Source organism: Hemiscyllium ocellatum, chromosome 5 (genome assembly GCF_020745735.1).
Source record: "Hemiscyllium ocellatum isolate sHemOce1 chromosome 5, sHemOce1.pat.X.cur, whole genome shotgun sequence".
NCBI classification, from domain to species: Eukaryota; Metazoa; Chordata; class Chondrichthyes; order Orectolobiformes; family Hemiscylliidae; genus Hemiscyllium; species Hemiscyllium ocellatum.
Window position 1 is genome coordinate 62,215,906 of NC_083405.1, and position 20,127 is coordinate 62,236,032.

General features: G+C 39.2%; 1 protein-coding gene across 1 annotated transcript in view; it reads left to right on the plus strand.

Moving 5' to 3' along the window:
• Positions 1 to 20,127, plus strand: part of LOC132815716 (uncharacterized) — a 71,717-nt gene that overhangs the window by 26,462 nt on the left and 25,128 nt on the right. The window contains exons 7-10 of the mRNA XM_060824799.1: positions 2,563 to 2,685; positions 7,855 to 7,921; positions 9,041 to 9,130; positions 11,794 to 12,361. Coding sequence (XP_060680782.1) covers positions 2,563 to 2,685; positions 7,855 to 7,921; positions 9,041 to 9,130; positions 11,794 to 12,361 — 848 coding nt within the window. The remainder of the gene's footprint in view (positions 1 to 2,562; positions 2,686 to 7,854; positions 7,922 to 9,040; positions 9,131 to 11,793; positions 12,362 to 20,127) is intronic.

Sequence of the window (20,127 nt, forward strand, 5' to 3'; positions counted from 1 at the left end):
GTACTGCGCTGTATTTTTCTATGTTCTATGTTCTTTGTTGAATAGCCTACAGCCAGTTGGTCAAATCTCCCAAATGGAAAGCTTCTGACCTCTGTTGTGCACTCTGCTTGATTTAATGGTGGAGGTACTGAAATAAGTCACTGGGCCCACATTCTCAGCTCCTGATATTGTCTTGTAACATCTGCTAATGTTTTCAGTTCTGGAAATGACTTTGGGTTGTTATTATCCTGCTGTTGTTTGAAGCTCAAACGTTTTAGGTGAGATCCCTAAAAGCTGTTGAAGAGGGAGGATGAAAAGAGAAAACAGAATAGGGTGCGGAGGTGGAGATGATGTACAATTCTTGTGCTGGGTTCTCTGATAACCGGATACAGATGTTGTGAAAACTTCAAGTTTAACCATTTCAATTCTAGGATGTTTGTGGACAAATGGATTTATTTTAAGTTCTGTGATGATAACTGGATTGGAATTTATTTGAAAAGGCACATTGAAACTAGTCCTAACCAGGCATTTCTGGAAACCATATGTATTCAAGTGTGTCTTTCTTGAATAGTGTTTTGAAGGCAGTTGAAGTTTTTTGTTTCAGTTGGGGAAGCCCGCTGAACAAAAATTGCTTGCTCTTTTGTTCTGTTTTTGTTGTGAAATCTGATTGTCTTCTGGAAGACTTTGAGGTAGTATGTTTCCTGAGTGAGCTGTATCTGCCAAGATCCCAGAGTCATGTGGTCTGTGTGTGTCAGAACCTCTAATCGACAGCCATCTGAACACTGCACACCACATCCTTTCATTTCTCTTCAAAATCAAACCATTATTGGTCAATAATGCTTTTATTCCTCAGGGTAATTTGACAAGTTGGATATAAATTGACTTCGTAACAGGTGACAAAGTGTGCTGGTAGAAGACCACAGGGTGGCACTGTGGAACAGTGGTTGGCACTGCTGCTTCACAGCACCAGGAACCTAGGTTCAATTCCAGACTCGGGTGACTGTCTTTGTAGAGTTTAGACACTCTCCTCGTGTCTGCATGGGTTTTCTCCCACTGTCCAAGGACGTGCAGGTTAGGTGGATTGGCCATAATAAAATGCTCCGTAGTGTCCAGGGATATTCAAGGTAGGTAGATTTAGCCATGGTAAATCAGGGATATGGGGTAAGAGTGGCGGGTGGGGTGCTGTTTGGAGGATGAGTGCAGACACAATGGGCCAAATGACCTCTCTCTGCACTTTAGGGATTATAAGACTTTGTTTGTTTGACGAGAGGGTTCTGTGGTATACTACAGGGATCAGTGCTGCATCCCTTAATGTTCGTGATGTGTATAAATGATGTGGATATGAATGTTTTTTGAGGAGGGGGTGTGGGTTTGCGATAATTAAGTTTGTAGATGACATGAAGATTGATGGTGAGAAAGGTCTTATTGACGGATTGGTCATATGGGCTCATAAGTGGAATTAACTCTGAGAAGCGTAAGATGGTGCACTTGAAAGAAGTTACAAGGTAATGCAGTACTCAGTGAATTGCAGAATGCTAGGACTTTCTGAAGAACTGCAGTTCTGAAGAAGGATCACTGGACTTGAAACGTTAATTGTTTTCTCTTAACAGGTGTCAATAGATCTGCGTTTTTCCAGCAACTTCTGTTTTTGTTCCTGGTCTCCAGTGTACACAGTCCTTTGTTTTATTTTGGAATTATGTTGGAGCTGTGCAGAACTTTGATTTGACCAGAGGTGGAGTACTATCTACTGGTCACTATAGGAATGGTGTGATTGCACTGATGATGGTGCAGATGAGACTTGTGCAAATTTAGTGTAGTTTTGGTGATATAAACTCGATGAGCCATTATACAACATGATTCTATGACAGTGTACTCTTGTGACCTAGGTTATAAGATAGTGCAGAATTTTGCAAATTGACTTTTGGAATGCCATTTCATAAAAAGCTGATTTGAGATAATAGGATGGAGCTCTGTTCTGTCATAAAGCAGTGCAATCGTGTAGGTGTGAGCACGACATTTTTCTGTTGAATAATTGTTGCAAGCGTGTTCTCAATTTGCCATGCAATGGAGTTCTGGAATCCTCTGAACTTAATGGGTAGTTCCCTCCTTACCACATAACTGTCATTTTTATTTGTATGCTGCAAAATGTATCTTTTAATTTTCCAACATCTGTGATTGATAGTATTTTAACTTGAATACTGTCACCAGCCTGAATTAATAGTTGCACTTAAAGAAAATAAATTATTTTAAACAAACACATAAATTTATAAGCAGTAAATGTTGCAGACACCTGAAATCTGAAATAGAAGCAGAGAATGCAGATACTGCCTAATCCGATGATTTGTTTCAAACTGAGAGTAATGGAGTTAATATTTCATATTGACTCTTCATTTAAAACTGTGTAATGAAACATCGTTATCCCTACACTGTTCAAATCTGTTTCTCTTTGCTAGCTGTTACCTGATCTGCTCAGTATTTCCAGGATTCTCTGCAGTTTATTTTGAAAACATTTCAATTGCATTCTATGCTAAGGGTAATTTTGTCAGAATTAGACAACTTACTTCAAGTTTCTTTTTTTTTTAGTCAAGAGAATATCCAGAGATGGTGAAGTGGGATGCAACTAAATTAAAGCCAGAGGAGTTAAGCCTTATTGTTAAAGAAAGAGCTGCTATTATTGAGAAATTGGAAGGAAGGAGGACCATAAAGGTAAGTTACAACAGAACATTTCAGTGGTAGAGGCATACTAACAGAATTAATGTTTTTTTTTAAACTTCGTGCATGCAGTGTGTTTTTATTTAGTTTTAATTTTAAAATAAGTTTTTACTCATAAGTGATCAGGCAAAATTACATGAATGGATCTTTATTCAATCTGTCAGTTGTGCTTCAGTGGATTTGATAATGATGTCACTGATTGGTAATTGTGGGACCCAGGTTAATGGTCTGGAAAAATTTATTCAAATTCCACAAAGTAGCTGATGGAATTTAAATAAACTGAAAAAAAAATTCTGGAAAGCAAAGCTAACTTAGTAATGGTGAACAAAAATTGTCATTAAAACCCATCAGGCCTTTGTGTGTAACCGCAGAAAATGGGGGAGATATGAAACGAATATTTTGCATCTGTATTTACTGTGGAAAAGGATATGGAAGATATAGACTGTAGGGAAATAGATGGTGACACCTTGAAAAATGTCCATATTACACAGGAGGAAGTGCTGGATGTCTTGAAACACAAAGGTGAATAAATCCCCAGGACCTGATCAGGTGTACCCGAGAACTCTGTGGGAAGCTAGAGAAGTGATTGCTGGGCCTCTTGCTGAGATATTTGTATCATCGATAGTCACAGGTGAGATGCCAGAAGACTGGAGGTTGGCTAACATAGCACCACTGTTTAAGAAGGGTGGTAAGGACAAAGCACAGACCAGTGAGCCTGATGTCAGTGGTGGGCAAGTTGTTGGAGGGAATCCTGAGGGACAGGATGTACATGTATTTGGAAAGGCAAGGGCTGATTCGGGATAGTCAACATGGCTTTGTGTGTGGGAAATCACCTCTCACAAACTTGATTGAGTTTTTCAAAGGAGTAACAAAAAGGATTGATGAGGGCAGAGCAGTAGATGTGATCTATATGGACTTCAGTAAGGCGTTCAACAAGGTTCCCCATGGGAGACTGGTTAGCAAGGTTAGATCTCATAGAATACAGGGAGAACAAGCCATTTGGATACAGAACTGGTTCAAAGATAGAAGACAGAGGTGTTGGGGGAGGGTTGTTTTTCAGACTGGAGCCCTCTGACCAGTGGAGTGCCACAAGGATTCGTGCTGTGTCCTCTTCTTTTCGTCATTTACATAAATTATTTGGATGTGAGCATGAGAGGTAGAGTTAGTAAGTTTGCAGATGACACCAAGGTTGGAGGTGTAGTGGACAAAGAAGAAGGTTGCCTCAGATTACAACAGAATCTTGATCAGATGGGCCAATGGGCTGAGAAGTGGCAGATGGAGTTTAATTCAGATAAATGCAAGTTGCTGCATTTTGGGAAAGCAAATCTGAGTGGGACTAATGCACTTAGTGGTAAGGTTCTTAGTTCCTTGAAAGTGGAGTTGCAGGTAGATAGGATAGTGAAGAAGGTGTTTGGTATGCTTTCCTTTATTGGTGAAAGTATTGAGTACAGGAGTTACCAGAATTGGAGAATCTGAGCCATAGGGAGAGGCTAAACAGGCTGGGGCTGTTTTCCCTGGAACTTCTGAGGCTGAGGGGTGACTGTAGAGGTTTACAAAATTTGAGGGGCATGGATAGGATAAATAAACAAAATCTTTTCCCTGTGGTGAGGGGAGTCCAGAACTAGAAGGTGCGAGGGTGCGAGGGGAAGGATGTAAGAGAGACCTCCGGGGCAACGTTTTCACGCAGAGGGTGGTACTTGTATGGAATGAGCTGCCAGAGGAAGTGGTGGAGGCTGGTGCAATTGCAACATTTAAGAGGCATTTGGATGGGTATATGAATAGGAAGAGTTTGGAGGGTCATGGGCCGTGTGCTGGCAGGTGGGACTAGATTGGGTTGGGATATCTGTTCAGCATGGATGGGTTGGATTGAGGGGTCTGTTTCCATGCTGTACATCTCTATGACTCTAATTTCTGTAATGTCTTTGAGGATAGGAATTCTGCCATAGTTATTGTGTCTGGATCATTGGACTCTACTTTTGCAGCAGTATGGTTGACTCTTAACTCCATCTTAATGAGAAAGTCACTTATTTTAATAGCAGTTAGACTCCTAGAGATTTGGACCCATAGGTTTGGTCCAACTCGTCCATGTTTACCAGGTATCCCAATCTAATCTAGTTCCATTTGCCACCACTAGATCCAAATCCCTCTTAAACCCTTGCTATTCATATACCCATCCAGATGCCTTTTAAATGCTGTAATTGTACCAGCCTCCACTATTTCCTCTGGCAGCACGTTTCAAACACACACCACCCCCTGCATGAAAATGTTGCCCCTTAAGTCCCTTTTATATCTTTACCCTTTCATCCTAAACCTATGCCCTCTAGTTCTGGACCCCTGCACACGAGGGAAAAGACCTGATCTATTTTTCCTATTCCATGTCCCTCATAATGTCATAAACATTTATAAGGTCAATCCTCAGCCTCTGACTCTCCAAGGAAAACAGCCGCAGCTTATTCAGCCCCTTTCCTTAGCTCAAATCCTCCAACCCTGGCAACATCCTTGTAAATCTTTTCTGAACCCTTTCAAGTTTCACAACAACCTTCTGATAGAAGGAGACCAGAATTGCCCACAATATTCCAACATAGGCCTAACCAATGTCCTGTACAACTGCAACATGATCTCCCAACTCCTGTACTGGTCGAGTAGACTCGAAGGGCCAAGTGGCCTACTCGTGCTCCATGTTTGTAAAGTTCTGTCATTACTTAGAAGTGCCAGTTTGGAAGGCTCAAGTCCGCCATCAATTGCCTGATGCAATTGCAAAAAAGTACAAAGAGCTTGGCATTTTCCATGGCACTAGATTGTTGCATCTTCACTGACATTCTACTCAAAATGGAACTTCTCCACTTGCGCACTGAGGCTGTAATAACTCACTCTGTTTACTTTGGGAGCACCTTCTCCCTTGAGCAGAACAAGAGTTACATTATCATGGAAGCATTTATTCAAGTTACCAGTCTACTCCATATCTGAATTACATTTCTGTATTCCCTACCCAACAGATCATCTTACTATCACATGGTACTACTACCCCAAGACTGTCATAGAAAATAGCAGCCTTCACCATCTTCTAAGAAGAGCCAAGGCAAAATAAATAAAATCTTGCCAGTGCAAAAAGCAACCCTTTCAAGGACCAATGAAAAAGATTGCAGGAATACAGTGTTTACAAAACATCAGATGTAATCAGGTTTGTGTGTATTCTGGAACAACCAAGATTATGATTCAAAACCGAATAAAACCAGATGACACACCTTTATTGCTATTTCAAAAGAATTTGTTCCAAGACGTTTGCCATCTATTTTTCCCACTTCACTTGGAGGTTAAAAACATACCAGGGGCCAGTCAAACAAATGTTTGAAAAGTTCAACTATCACCTAACGTTGGCCTTCAAAGTCTGAGAGTTTAGAGGAAAAAAAATACAGTTTTCATGCGCATAGCAAAAGCATACCTGTTCCAGTAAGTTGCCAAAAGGAAATGAAGAGTACTTGAACATACCGATTTTTGTTCTTTTACATCTAACCAGTAATGCACGAGGATCTATTCAAAACATTTGCTCATGGCAAATAGGTGTCATTGGCTACAGCAGCATTTGTTGTGCACTCTGAATTACTCCTTAATCTGAATCATTTGGAAGGATCTTTTCAGAGGGCTATTGATAGTCAACCAACCTTTGGGTTTGGAGTTACATGTAGACCAGGCCAGGCAAGGATGGCAGATTCCCTTCCCTAAAGGGCATTAATGACTTAAATAGGCTTTTACAATATTCTGCAATGGTTACTGAGTCATCATTAGGCTAGCTTTAAATTCCAGACTTTTGCTGACTTCAAATTTTGCCATTTTTCATAATGGAGTTTGAACCCATATTTCCAAAGCATTAGCCTTGATTTTTGGATTCGAGTCCAGCAACAACATCACCACATCACCATCTCTCTCTTATTGTCGCATGAAAGATTAGGATTCGAGCCATAACAAGGTGGCATTTTTGATTCATAGGAACTAGAATTTCAATTGGAAACAAAGCTGACCTTGCTGGTGATACCTGTATTTTGTTAAATAGCAAAAAATAAATCTCTTGAATGGTGCAGTTTTTGATTGCATTATTCATGATCTTACTGTGTCAGTTTCAAGCCACCAGCTAAATATTGTAAGATGCATTGTGAAGGCAATGGAGTAATTTTTAAACTTGTGTAGTTGGTGAGTGTATTGAATGACAGAGTGTAAAAGACTGCTTTCCTGAAAGCCTTTATTCAGAGACCTAAAATTTAAATTCAGTCATGTGCAAACTTTGTTTTTCAGTTTGGGGGTTTGTTATGTAATATGAATTAAGTTTTCCCCAGCATATTACTTTTGTTTTGTTCCAGCCTACTCACGTGCTACTCACTTGACTTTCCTGAGCTTGTTCTTTTGTGCAACATTATATTTGCCTCAAAAACCTAAGACTTTACAGACTATAGTCTCAGCTGACCATAGGGTAGTTCTCTCCATATAATTTGGTGATGGTTTAATCTGAAGGTCACCACACCTCAGGTGAGGAGAGTGATTGAGAAGGGGAGCCCTTTATTGTACCCTCAGCTGGTATGGAAATTGAATCCATGCTGTTTTACACTCTGCATTGCAAACCAGCCATCCAATTAATTGAACTGACTGACCTCCTGGTTTAATGGACTGTATTATTCAAATAATTAGCTTGCTTCATGTCCACTATTGGTCAAAGTGATCCCATTACTACATTTTTGAAATGCAGAGTTGCTAGATATTAGAACATTTGTTTTAGTGGACAAGTTAACACCACAGGATTATTGTGCACTGTAAGCATTCTTACTCTTTGTCTTTTATTTTACTGAGTTATTTACAGAGCAATAGGAATATTTTTAATTAGTAATGACAAACTAAATGATCAGTCTGTTGTTTTTAAACAAATGTAATTCTGAAGCAGTTCTGAAATGCACATTTCAATCTTTTCAGTATAGGGCAATATTTGAGTTTTAATACGTTAGAAACTTAGTGCTGCTACAATATGATCAATAATGGCATTTTTCAATAATAGTTGGAAAACAAATTTCATCTGCTAGTTTCCTTAGTTGCAGCACATGGAAACTATACATAATAAAAATAAAATATGCAATGGGTTATTTGTTTTGTGATACCTATTAACATTATGAATTATAGGTGATCAGAGGACAGGATCCACCCAGTACGATTAGCGTAGTTAAAAGGGTTCCACTTCCAAGCAATGGTATGTATGCATTATCATCATTTATATTCCAAATTTAAATTTAACAGCTGGTAAAACATTTAAAGTATATCTTCACCGGTAATGTGATGAATTCTGTGGGATGCTTCAGTAAGTATCCCATAAGAATTTGAATAGATGCTTTAATGAACTAAAACCATTTGCCTTTGAATTGAATCTGAATTTTTCAATGGATATAATGTGTGCTTTTTCTTGTGTACAAAAGCTTGCATTTGTAACAAATAGTCACAGAGCAGTGCCTACTTCTCGGAATCTGCTGCACACTCCATTCCAGTTCTGTCACAATGAAGTGATTAATTTGTTGCTTCAAATGATTATGGACTAGGTCAGACCACTCCAAACATTCTTGAGTAGGCTGCCCAGACCATAACTTTGCAAAATAATTCAACTTGACCATTTAATTCATTCTTTAATCATCTGTTCGGATTAGAAAGAACGGAGAATAACAGAACAAATTAAATATCTTTGGTTGTAACTTGTTTTCATATTTACGTAGGAATTGATTTCACAGTTTTGTCATAGTTTATAAATGCAAACTAGTTGTGCTTCAACATTTAAATTATCTGAATGTAAGTCTGGTTAGCTTATTCGTACATCAAAGCACAAAGAAAATTAACAGCCCAGGAGCAGGCCCTTCAGCCCTCCAAGCCTGAGCCAATCCAAATCTACTGTCTAAACCTGTCACCCAATTCCTAAGCATTTGTATCTCTCTGCTCCCCATCTACTCATGCATTTGTCCAGACATATCTTAAATGAATCTGCTATGCCTGCCTCTACCACCTCTGCTAGCAACGAGTTCCAGACACCCACCACCCTCTGTGTAAAGTACTTGCTGCATGTATCCCCCTTCAACTTTTCACCTCTCACCTTGAAAGCATGACCTCTTGTTATTGAATGTTTTACCTTACCATTGTTTTCCTCATCAGCTATATACTGCAACTGAACAAATTTGTCAGTAGCATGTAATTATTTCCTGCAACATCAACTAATTTGGTTTTCTCTTGCTTCTGTGAAATTAAAAATAAGTATCTTCAGATTTCTCTTCCAACTGCTAGAATGCAACTCCTCAATACTCTCTGTATTCACAAATTAACTCCACAGATGTTAGAATGAATCAAGGTGGAAGCCTTCAAGAGGGAATGAATTCACAAAGCTATGCACAGCGTTCATACCAGGAATATGGATCCAAAGGTATATTTTATGCAAACACTGAGCTTCAATCTGAAACCATGAACTGGGGATATACAAATGATGATGGGGGTTGGTTGGAGATGGTGAAGCAAAGATTATTTTCTTTTCTTGGTATAATATCAAGAAATTGTGGTTCATCCAAGGTTTGATGTCAGATCAGCAAACAGATCTGTGCAGATGTTGATGCTGCACTGGTCACCTCCTATTTTATGTTAGTTTACCCATTACCATATTCTTCTGTTTCTTTTCCTTACATATGTATGACAATGAAGAATAGGATCTCAAGGTGATTTTTATTTTCCCATTCATTATTTGGTTTGAAGTTGTGGTTCATTTAGCATATAGTCTTTGTGTAGGTGCTACAAGTACACCAGCTGAATCAATTCATCCTAGATCTGGGTGTTCACAAGCAATTATCCTTGTGTCAGCAAGTTTTAGAAGTCTAATACTCAAATTCCAATATTTCTCGAGAAAGCAATGTCCTCATGTTCTTATCACTGGAATATTAATTGAGAGACCTAGGTAATGGTCTGAGGACCCGGGTTCAAATTCTACTACAGCAGATGGTGGAATTTGAATTCAATAAAAATCTGAAGTTTGGAGTCTAATGATGACCATGAAACACTTGCCGAATGTCAGAAAAACCTATCTGGTTCACTCATGCCCTTGAAGGAAGGGAACTGTTGTCCTTACGTTGACTGGTCGACATGTGACTCCAGACCCACAGTAATTTGACTGACTCTTAACTGCCCTCTGCACAATTAGAGATGGGCAATAAGTGCTGGCCTCGCCAATGACTCTGTCATCCTGTGAATTATTAAAAAAAATTAGATCAGTTGAAACTTTAAACATTAATTTAACAAACGACAATCTCCTTAGTAACTCAGGAAATTTTACTTAAGATTTCAATAATATCTGTAGGATAACATCAAACTTCCTCACACGGCATTAGTCTCTGACAGTTTTCCTGTGCAAGCCGCAACCCATGTTGTGATCAATTACCTTTGGCCAAGGGTACACCAGGCTTATTGCTAATTGGGTAAAGAGTCACATGATCACCCTCTAATTGGCTCTTAAAAGTGATGGGCATTGATGTCACCTCCCACTATCTCCCGGTTGGGTTTTTAAGTTGTCAGCTATCTACAGGTCCCACTTCTTCATTTGTTCCTGTCATTTTACTATGAGGACAATTCAACATATTCTTTGCCTCTGTTTTTTAAAAAAAAAAGGAGCCATATGCAGTCAATACCCAAAGACTGATATCCTTAAACGCACATCTCAGTTCTTGCTTATTTGAAATTCCATTCAATCAGACAATTAGTTATTGCTAACTACTTACTTTCACTGTGTTTGAATGTTTGTTATCAGTTTGTTATCCTTTATACCTTAAAGGCAAATAATACAGAAGATATTAAAGTCTAAACTTAAACTCTTTGTTACAAGTTAACTTGAATATTCATTGCATCGACATGAATTGAAACACTAGTGTAAGATCTCAGCTGTGATTTATGATACCTTGATAAGGGCTAACAATTTGAGAGTATACTATCTCTGTCTTATTCAACCTTGGAAGTCTGGATTGCAAAGTAAACAGATCTTTCTCAGTCTGAGAGCTGTAACTCATGAAAGTTAGGTTAATGTTTGTAATGCCATGGTACAATATTTTGACACTAGATATTACTGTACTAACCACTGAAATGGATATAATTAAACAGAATAATAACTGATCATTGATATACTTTGGTGAGAGAGGAAAGAATTAAAAGGGACCTAAGGTGCAACATTTTCATGCAGAAGGTGGTGCATGTATAGAATGCACTGCCATAGGAAGCGGTGGAGGCTGGTAAGAATTACAAAATTTAAAAGGCATCTGGATAGGTACATGAATTTGAAGAGTTTGAAAGGATATGGCCAAATGCGGACAAATGGGTCTGGATTTATTTAGGACATCTGATTGGCTTGAATGATTTGGACTGTTTCTGTGCAGTACAGCTAATTAACTTTGACTCTATGTGATTATAACTAATCACAAAATTAGTTTCCCTACTGCTACATACCTTACAACAAAAACAAATCTGAAGTTGAAAGAAAGAAACTAGAAATTTAATGCATGCACAGAAAACAGTAATCATATTACATCTGAAAAGAAACCATACTAAAGTTACCTTAAGATGCCATTTTCCTGAATATGCTTTTTGTTTAACAATGAATAGCAATTTCTAATGTGTATGTTCTGAACATCAGACTTTGATATATTCGTTCTGAATTATTTGACACAACAATTGCTGTCCACTGTATTTAACTGTATTACACAGTTTAGTTGAAAAAAGACATATTTTGTCAAACCTTTTTGTCTAATACACGTTAGGATAATTTGCAAAACATAACATACCTGAAAACCTGGCTGTCAGTCATCATTAGCTGTTGCATTCTCCATTACAGCACTCCTTACAATCAGAGTGTCTGCCCATCAATTAGCACTCTTCTCAAACAATATAAATATATTCACTGTAGTTGGGTGTTTCTTGTGAATCGCCCTGTTTACCAGCCAAAAATGTGTCATTTTCAGCAGTACTTAAGTTCTGCATTATCAGATGACTATACAAGATTTTTTCACTTCTGTTCATATTTAGTTAAGCAACTTGTTTTTCCTATCTGGTCAGGATGGCAGCAAGAATGGGAGAGAAACCCCTCGCAAGTGGAGCAAGATTTGATGGAAGACATAGTGTACACAAGAGAACAATCACTGACAAACAAGATGATGTATTCAGTTCCAAGACATGACGAAGGACAATATAGAACTGAAGTTCGATCCTCTGATATGTATTCTGACTGGCGAAGAGATGATAAAGACTTTTATGAAGAGAGTATTGGCGTTATGGACCGATATGCAGACCTAAGGAAAGATAACAAATCGCAATATCAAGAAAATGTTTCAAGTGGATATACGGATTTGAAAAGAGAGAGAGATCAATATGTCGAGGCCAGTACTGGTTATGATCAATACTCCGATCAGCGAAGGGGGCCATATGGAGATCGAATACATGAATCAGCTGATTGGAGAAATGTCTACCACAAGGAACATGAAAATGATATCAGGAGTTCAGATAGGTATTCAAATATAAGAAAAGATTATCAGCTGAGATACATGGATGACGGTAGAGGTGCAGACTGGAAAAGGGATGACAGAAAACAATATGAAGATGAATACCGAGAAAGAGAACAAACTGGGTTGGTTTTTTTAATCAGAAATATTTTCTTTTGAAAAAAACAAACGTATGAGCTGGTTTGAGTGTAGCACTGTCGATTTAAAGATTGTGTCCTTTTCATTTGTCAGCAATTTCTAAGATTTGTGCATTAATTGAGTTACCTTGACAATACAGAGGCAATTGAATTATTTAAATCTTGCCATTCACAAATTACAAGTATTAAATGATCCCTTTATGATTTAAAAAAATGGGAAGAGTTGCCTACTTAATCCCATCTATCCCTGATAACCTTTAATTCCCATGTCTAGTAAGAGTCTCTCCACCTCTGCTTTAACGACCCCACCCCCACAACATTTCAATTTTTTTTGTCAACAAAGTTATAACAAAGGAGCTATCTATGGAGCTTTGAGAAATTTCTGCAGCGCATCTTGTAGATGGTATGCATCGCTGACACTCAGCATCAATGGTGGAGGGAGTTGACTGCTTTTTTAATGGTTGGTGTCAAATTTTGAGAGTGCTTGGAGCTGCATCCATCCAGACAAATCACACTTCTGACCTGTGCCTTGTAGATTTTTGACAAGCTTTGGGTATTCAGAAGGTGAGTTACTCACTGTAGGATTCCAAGCCTGTGATGTTTTCTTGTAGCCACTGTATTTATATGGCTAGTCCAATTCAGTTTCTGGTCAATGGTAACCCCCAAAGTGTTGATAGTGGGAAATTCCTTACTAGTAATGCCATTGAATGTCATGGGGAGATGATGAGATGGTCTCTTAGTGGAGGTAGTCATTGCCTGATATTTGTGTAGCATGAATGTTATTTGCTACTTGACAACCCAAGCTTGGATATTGTCAAAGCCTTGCTTCATTATCTGATGAGTCATGAATGATGTTGAACATGTGCAATCATCAGTGAACATCCCCAATTTTGACCTTATGATGAAGCGAAGGTCACTGATGAAGCAGGGTGAAGATGGTTGGGCCTAGCACACTATCCTGAGGAATCCCTGGAGAGATATCCTAGAGCTACAACATTCATAATCATATTGTAGAGGAAAATATCAACGAGGAGTCTTAAGTTCTGTATTCAGCAATACAAACAACCTTTATTCAGATCTCTTTGCCATACCAGAGACTACTCTGATTTTCACTTGGGGCCCAGCTGCCAGCTTATTTACAGCTCAGATAAGAGCAGAGGTCAATGACACTCTAACTTTCCTCAGCTGAATGCAACATTTTTACACCTTTCAAGTGACAATAATATGCAACATTGATGCCAATGGTAGCCATATCCACACATCCAGTCCAGCAAACACATAGTCAATGGAAAACTCTATGTACAGCCCTGAGTCTTCCAATAACCTCACGATGTCTACCAGATACCTCCATTATCTGTCGTTGCGATACTCACAATACTTCTGACAGTTATACTCCTTCCCAAATATTTGCCAGCTATACTGCATTATTTGCCAATAGTCTAAGTATTTGTTTATCACTAAGAACTCTTCCAAATTTTCTACGAATTTTAGCACAGAAAATTAGGAAGGATATTAATTTGTACCAATTGTTGTAAAGTCTTTAAAATCAGCTCTAATATAAAGTGACTACAATCCTTTGTCACAGCTGACGAATTGAGAACAAGCCCTCTCTCTCTTCAGCCTGAGAGATCAAACAAACAATTCTTCTGATCTTGCAGGTGCAATTATAACTCTCACTATTCTTATATTGTAAGTAAGTTTTCGGCCAGAGTTTAGACTTTGAATGAATGATTAGATGAGATGATCAGATTAGATTCCCTAAGTATGAAATAGGCCCTTTGGCCCAACAAGTCCACACTGACCGTCCGAAGAATAACCCACCCCAACCCTATATTTACCTCTGCCTAACACTACGGACAATTTAGCATGGCCAATTCACCTGATGTGCACATCTTTTGGATTGTGGAGGGAAACCGGAGTACCCGTGGAGACACACAGACATGTGGAGAATGTGCAAACTCCAAACAGACAGCTGCCCAAGGCTGGAATCGAACCCGGGTCCCTGGTGCTGTGAGGCAGCAGTGCTAACTACTGAGCTACCATGCCAAATCTTTTACTGTTTCTACTTGCAACACTTTCCCTTACTAATTTTCTTAATTCAAATTCCACTGAGGCTAAAATTCAATCACTTTAAAACTTTACCAAGCCATTAAATGAAACTTGTTTAGATTCCAGAAATAACTTTGGGACATAACCACATCTTCAGTTTGTATGTTGTAACCTGTGCTTGTCACTCTTACCTTGTTCGTTGGATGTAAGAATTTGTTCAATTTACCCACACCTGCACTTCAGCCTCAATTCTTAATCTCCCTCCAATCTTTAACTCCCTTTTTACAATCTTCTTGTGCCCACTTCCTGTGCTGGTGGTCTTTTAGAGTTGTGTTTACATCATTTGTTGCTTAATCTTCCTAATGATGCCCTTAGCTTCTTTTACCGTCTACAGACACTTGTTCAAGAAATTCAACTAATCCTTTCTCTCTAATTTTTTAGTTGCGTTTCTAACTTGGAATTATCTAAAAAGTTCAGAATACTGCAGGATCAGACTTTTCCTTCTGCTTTTTGTTAAATAACAAACTTGAGACCTTGGCTTAACTAGGCCTTTCAAAAATGCCCTTTATTAAAATGCATATGTGTTTAGAACTGTTTGTTTGCAGAAACCCAAGTAAGTTACCTAATGTTTCCTCTCACCACAACCCTTTCATGATCTCCATGGGACCTTACATTATTTTATCCAGTATCTCTCTATGGAGACCACAGTCTGGCTGTGAACATCTATATTTAGCTGCCAACCCCTTTTGGCAGTCCTGTGTCAGCTAAAAAGCCCCAGGCAGCCATCTTGTCAACTTTAGTCATAGCGCAACAATACCATCATCCTTTGTGCCATGTGTGATTCCATCCAGCAGAGTTTGCTCCCACTAATTCCCTTAGGCTTTTTGATGCCACATGTGGTCAGATACAACCTTTATATCAAGGTCAGTCACTGTCACCTCACCTCTAGAGTTCTGCTTTTTTCAAACTTGAACCAAGTGTTTAAGATATCAGGAACTCACGGAATTCAAACTAACTATCAGTGAGCAGGTTATCGCTGAGGCACTGCTTGATAGCACTATTGATGACACCTTCCATCATTCTAATGTTGTTGGAGAGAAGACTGATGGGTAATAATTGGCTGGGTTGGATTTGTGCTGTTTATTTGTGTACACGACATAACTGGGTAATTTTCCACATTGTTGGGTAGATGCCAGTGTTGTAACTGTTCTGGAACAGCTTGGCTAGGGATGTGGCAACTTCTGGAGAACAAATCTTCACTACTATTGTTGCATTATTATCAGGGCCCATAATTTGGTACTAGCCATTGCCTCCAACTGTTTCTTGATACCATGGAGTTTATTGATTGGGTTGAAGACTGGTATCTGTGATGTTGGGAATGTTTGGAGGAGGCCGAGATGGATTATCCATTTGACACTTCTGGATGAAGGTGGCTGTGATTGCTTCAGCCTGACATTTTCCACTGATGTTTAGGGCTCCCCCATCTTTCACCTGACCCACTGTTTGTGGAATCATCTTTGTTTCCACTAGGACTATGGTCATTTTTACTAATTCTATCATGGACAGATTCAGTAGTCGGATGGATGAGGGGACACATTTTTTCCCCTCTCATTGGTTCCCTCACTGCCTATTTCAGACTCAGTCTAGCTGTAATGTTGTTTATGACACAACCAACTTGATCAGTAGTGCTGCTGCCAAGACATTCTTGGTTGTGGACCCGGAAAGCCCCACCCAGACTATGATCTGTACCCTGCCACCCTCTGTGTTTCCTCTAAGTATTGTTTGACATGGAGAAGCATTGATTCATCAGCTGAGGGAGGAGGGTATGCGGTAAACAGGAGATTTTCTTGTCCATGTTTGACCAGGCTAAAAATGAAGTGTTGTTCCTCCGATTTTGCACTGTGGTTCGTTTTGGCCTGGGCAGTCTACAGCCTGGAGGACTCTACATTGAGTTTTCCAATTTCAAATAACCCCCCCCTTCCCACCCCCCAACTCCCTTCCCAGCCTCTCCCCATCCCTTCCTTTGCTCCCTGCCACCAAACAGATTCATTCCTCCCATTGACCAACTATATCATACCCTCTACCTGTCTACACATATCCCCACTTCATCACTCTGCCCCCACCTTTTATCTGCAGCATTCCCCCAGGTCTGAAGAAGGGGTACATCCAAAACGTTGACTTCACCTCCCGATGCTGCCTGGTTTGCTGTGTGCTTCCAGCCTCCTGCTGGTCTATTTTGGATTCCAGAATGTGCAATTTGTTTTGTCTCTAACCAACTTTGCTAGTTTAAAGACATTCTGAAAAAGGGACATACCTTGAGACTCCCTTTTTTTTCCTATGTTGTTGACCCAATGTGATCCACAACAGCTCTATCCTAACCATCCTCTTCAATATCCTTTTCAAGCTATTTTGAGAAATCCGTCACCTTCACAGCAACTAGGCAACACGCCATATAGTAGTCTCAGTCCAGCTTAGAACAGAACTAACTCCATTTGTTTCATCTGCACATATACCATACTCAGCATCTACCTAACCTATATCCCCATGCACAAATTATGTACAGCCTGTTGTTCCAAGGTGGCATGTACTGTACTCTGACTGTCTTCCCAACAGTCTTTAACTTTATCCTGCACAATAGCAAGTACATGGCATCCCACAAGAGGAAATAACCTTGCCATGTGAATCTTATCAAGACCCCTCAGAATCTTTAAAAAGTTTCAACCAAGTCACCATTTAATCTTCAAAACTCCAGATCCAAGCCTAGCCTGTCCAGTCCTCCTTGATGGAGCAACTTAGTTTAGGAATTTTTTTCTGAACTGTCTGCATTGCATTTTCATCCTTCCTTAAATGAGGAAACTATTATTGTAGACAATATTGAGATGTGGCCAGTGTCCTGGATAGAAAATATAACTTCCCTACTTTTGCATTCAGTATCCCTTACAACATTCTACTACTTTCTAATTATGCTGCACCTGCTTATTAACCTTTTGTGATTTGTGCACTGGGACACCAAGATTCTTTTGGTAATCTTTCACAGTTCAGATTACATATTTCCATTTTATTTCTCCTCCCAAAGTGGATATTTTCCTATGTGATACTCCATTTTCCAGAACTTCACTTAACTTTCACCTACACTTCACTTAACATTTCCACATCCCTTTCTGCTACCAATGTTTGCATCGTCAACTAATTCACCTTCCTTCAGTCCCCTCATGCAACCATTTATCTAAATTCTAAAATGTTGAGGTTACCATACCAATCCACTTGGCACACTGCTCAATTCCATTTTGCCAACCAGAAAGGTATCCTAGATACAATTAGTAAAATAGAATTGGTGGACAAGTACTGGATGATGTTACTAGAGGAATTGTATAAAATATACAAATCTTGAGAGAATGTAGCAAGACGTTAGCTAATTTCACTTGTTGTACTTGCCATGTTACCATGGGAAAAACATCCTTGTAGCTGAGAAGTTGCTGCCAAAGACCATAAATATGGTACCATGTCCAATGATATGGTGTGAAAATATTAGGGAGGACAGTTGCGTTCTTAATAGAAAATAAATTTCAAACTGATTAGTGTGTTCAAGTGAGCACACAATTTTGAAGTTGCTGTTACACGTTTGGTTGTGTTGTTCAGGTAAAGTAAATGCTTTGAAGATTGAAGTTATTTAATCAGCTATCGTTAAAACTTTTAAACATCTGTATTAACCTCATTCCATTTTAATCAATTGATCAGTGCAGAGCTGAGAGACATTTTAAAATTGTTACAATTTTCCTGAAGATATTGAAAGCCTCTCCAAAGTACAAATGTGGACACTGTTCTAAAAAGAAAATATATTGTTCACTCTTTCTGATTTCAAAGCTGAAGTTGATTGTGCATAAGGAAAATAAAATCATGGTTCTGATACCATGAATTGACAAACCTCATGAATGAACTGGGATGCAAAAATTAATTTGCTGTACTTGTTGTACTGCAGTTTCCTGTTCTTAAGTTGATTGATATCCTTGGTCTTGTTAACACAAATATAGAAATTAGGTATAGGAGTAGGCCGTTTTGCTCTTCGAGCCTGCACCATCAATTAATATGATTATGGCTGATCATGCAATTTCAGCATCCCACTCGCGCTTCCCTTTAGCCGCAAGGGTCACATCCAGCCTCCACTTGAATATATCTACCAAACTGGCCCCAGCAGTTTTCTGTGATAGAGAATTCCATAAGTTCACAACTCTGAGAGAAGAAATTCTTCCTCATCTCAGTACGGAATGGCTTACTCATTTTTAAGATAATGAACCCTAGTTTGGACTTCAGGGACATTCTTCCCACATCTAGCCTGTCTAGCCCCATCAGGATTTTATATATTTTAATGAGCTCTCTCCTCATTCTTCTAAATCAGTGAGTACAAACCCAGTTGGTCCATTTCTTAATATGTCAGTCCTGTCATTTTGGGAATCAATCTGGTAAAGCTTTGCTGGACTCCCTCATTAGCAAGAATGTCCTTTGTCAGACTAGGAGGCCAAAGCTGCACACGATAATCAAGGTCTGGCCTCACCAAGGCCACGTATAACTGCAGCAAGATATCCCTACTCAAAACCTCTCGCTATGAAGGTCAGCATGCCATTTGGTTATTTTCACCATCTAATTGCTAACATTCAGCAAGTATTCTGCCATGACACCTACGTCTCATGGCACCTCACCTTTTTCTAAACTGCCACCATTCAGATAATCTGCTTTCCTGTTTTAGCCACCAAAGTAGATAACCTCACATTTATCCACATTATATTGCAATTGCCAAGTATCTGCCCACTCAGTGAACCTGTCCTGTCACCCTGCAGCCTCTTAGCATCATCCTAACAGTGAACGTGGCCACCCAGCTTAGTGTCTTCTGCAAATTTGGAGAGATTGCATTCAATTCCTTCATCCAAATCATTAATGTATATTGTGAACAGCTGGGGTCCCAGCACTGAATGCTGCGGTATGCCACTCATCACTGCCTGCCACGTTGAAAAGAACCTGTTTATTCCAACTCTCTGCTTCTTGTCTGCCAACCATTCATCTATCTGCATCAGTTCATTACCTCTGATACCATGAACTTTAACTTTGCTACTAGTGTCTTGTGTGAGACCTTGTCAAAAGCCTTTTGAAAGTCCAGATACGCAACATCCAATGATTCACCCTTCTTCACTCTACAGGTCACATCCTCAAAAAAATCTGAAAACGTTTCAAGTATAATTTCCCTTTCGTAAATTCATGTTGACTTGGACAGATTTTGTCATGCTTTCCAAATGCTGAGTTACTATATTCCTAATAATTGACTCTAGCATTTTCCCTATCACCGATGTCAGGCAAATCAGTTTATAATTCCTTGTTTTCTCTTTGTTCTTTTTTTTAAAATTGTGGGGTTACATTAGCTACCCACCAGTCCAATGGAACTCTTCCAGGGTCTGTAGAAAATGCTGGAAAATGTTTACCAATGCATCCACAATTTCTAGGGCCACTTCCATTAGTACCCTGGGATGCAGAGCATTAGGCTCCGGGGACTGGCTGGGTTTTAATCCCATCAATTTTCTCAATACTATTTCCTGACTAATAAGGATAAACTTTAGTTCCTCCTTCATGCTTGACCTTCTGTCCCTGAGCATTTCTGGAGGGTTAAGTGACATAAAGTGAGATTATTGTAGGCAGCTGGTGATTGGCTTGTTTTC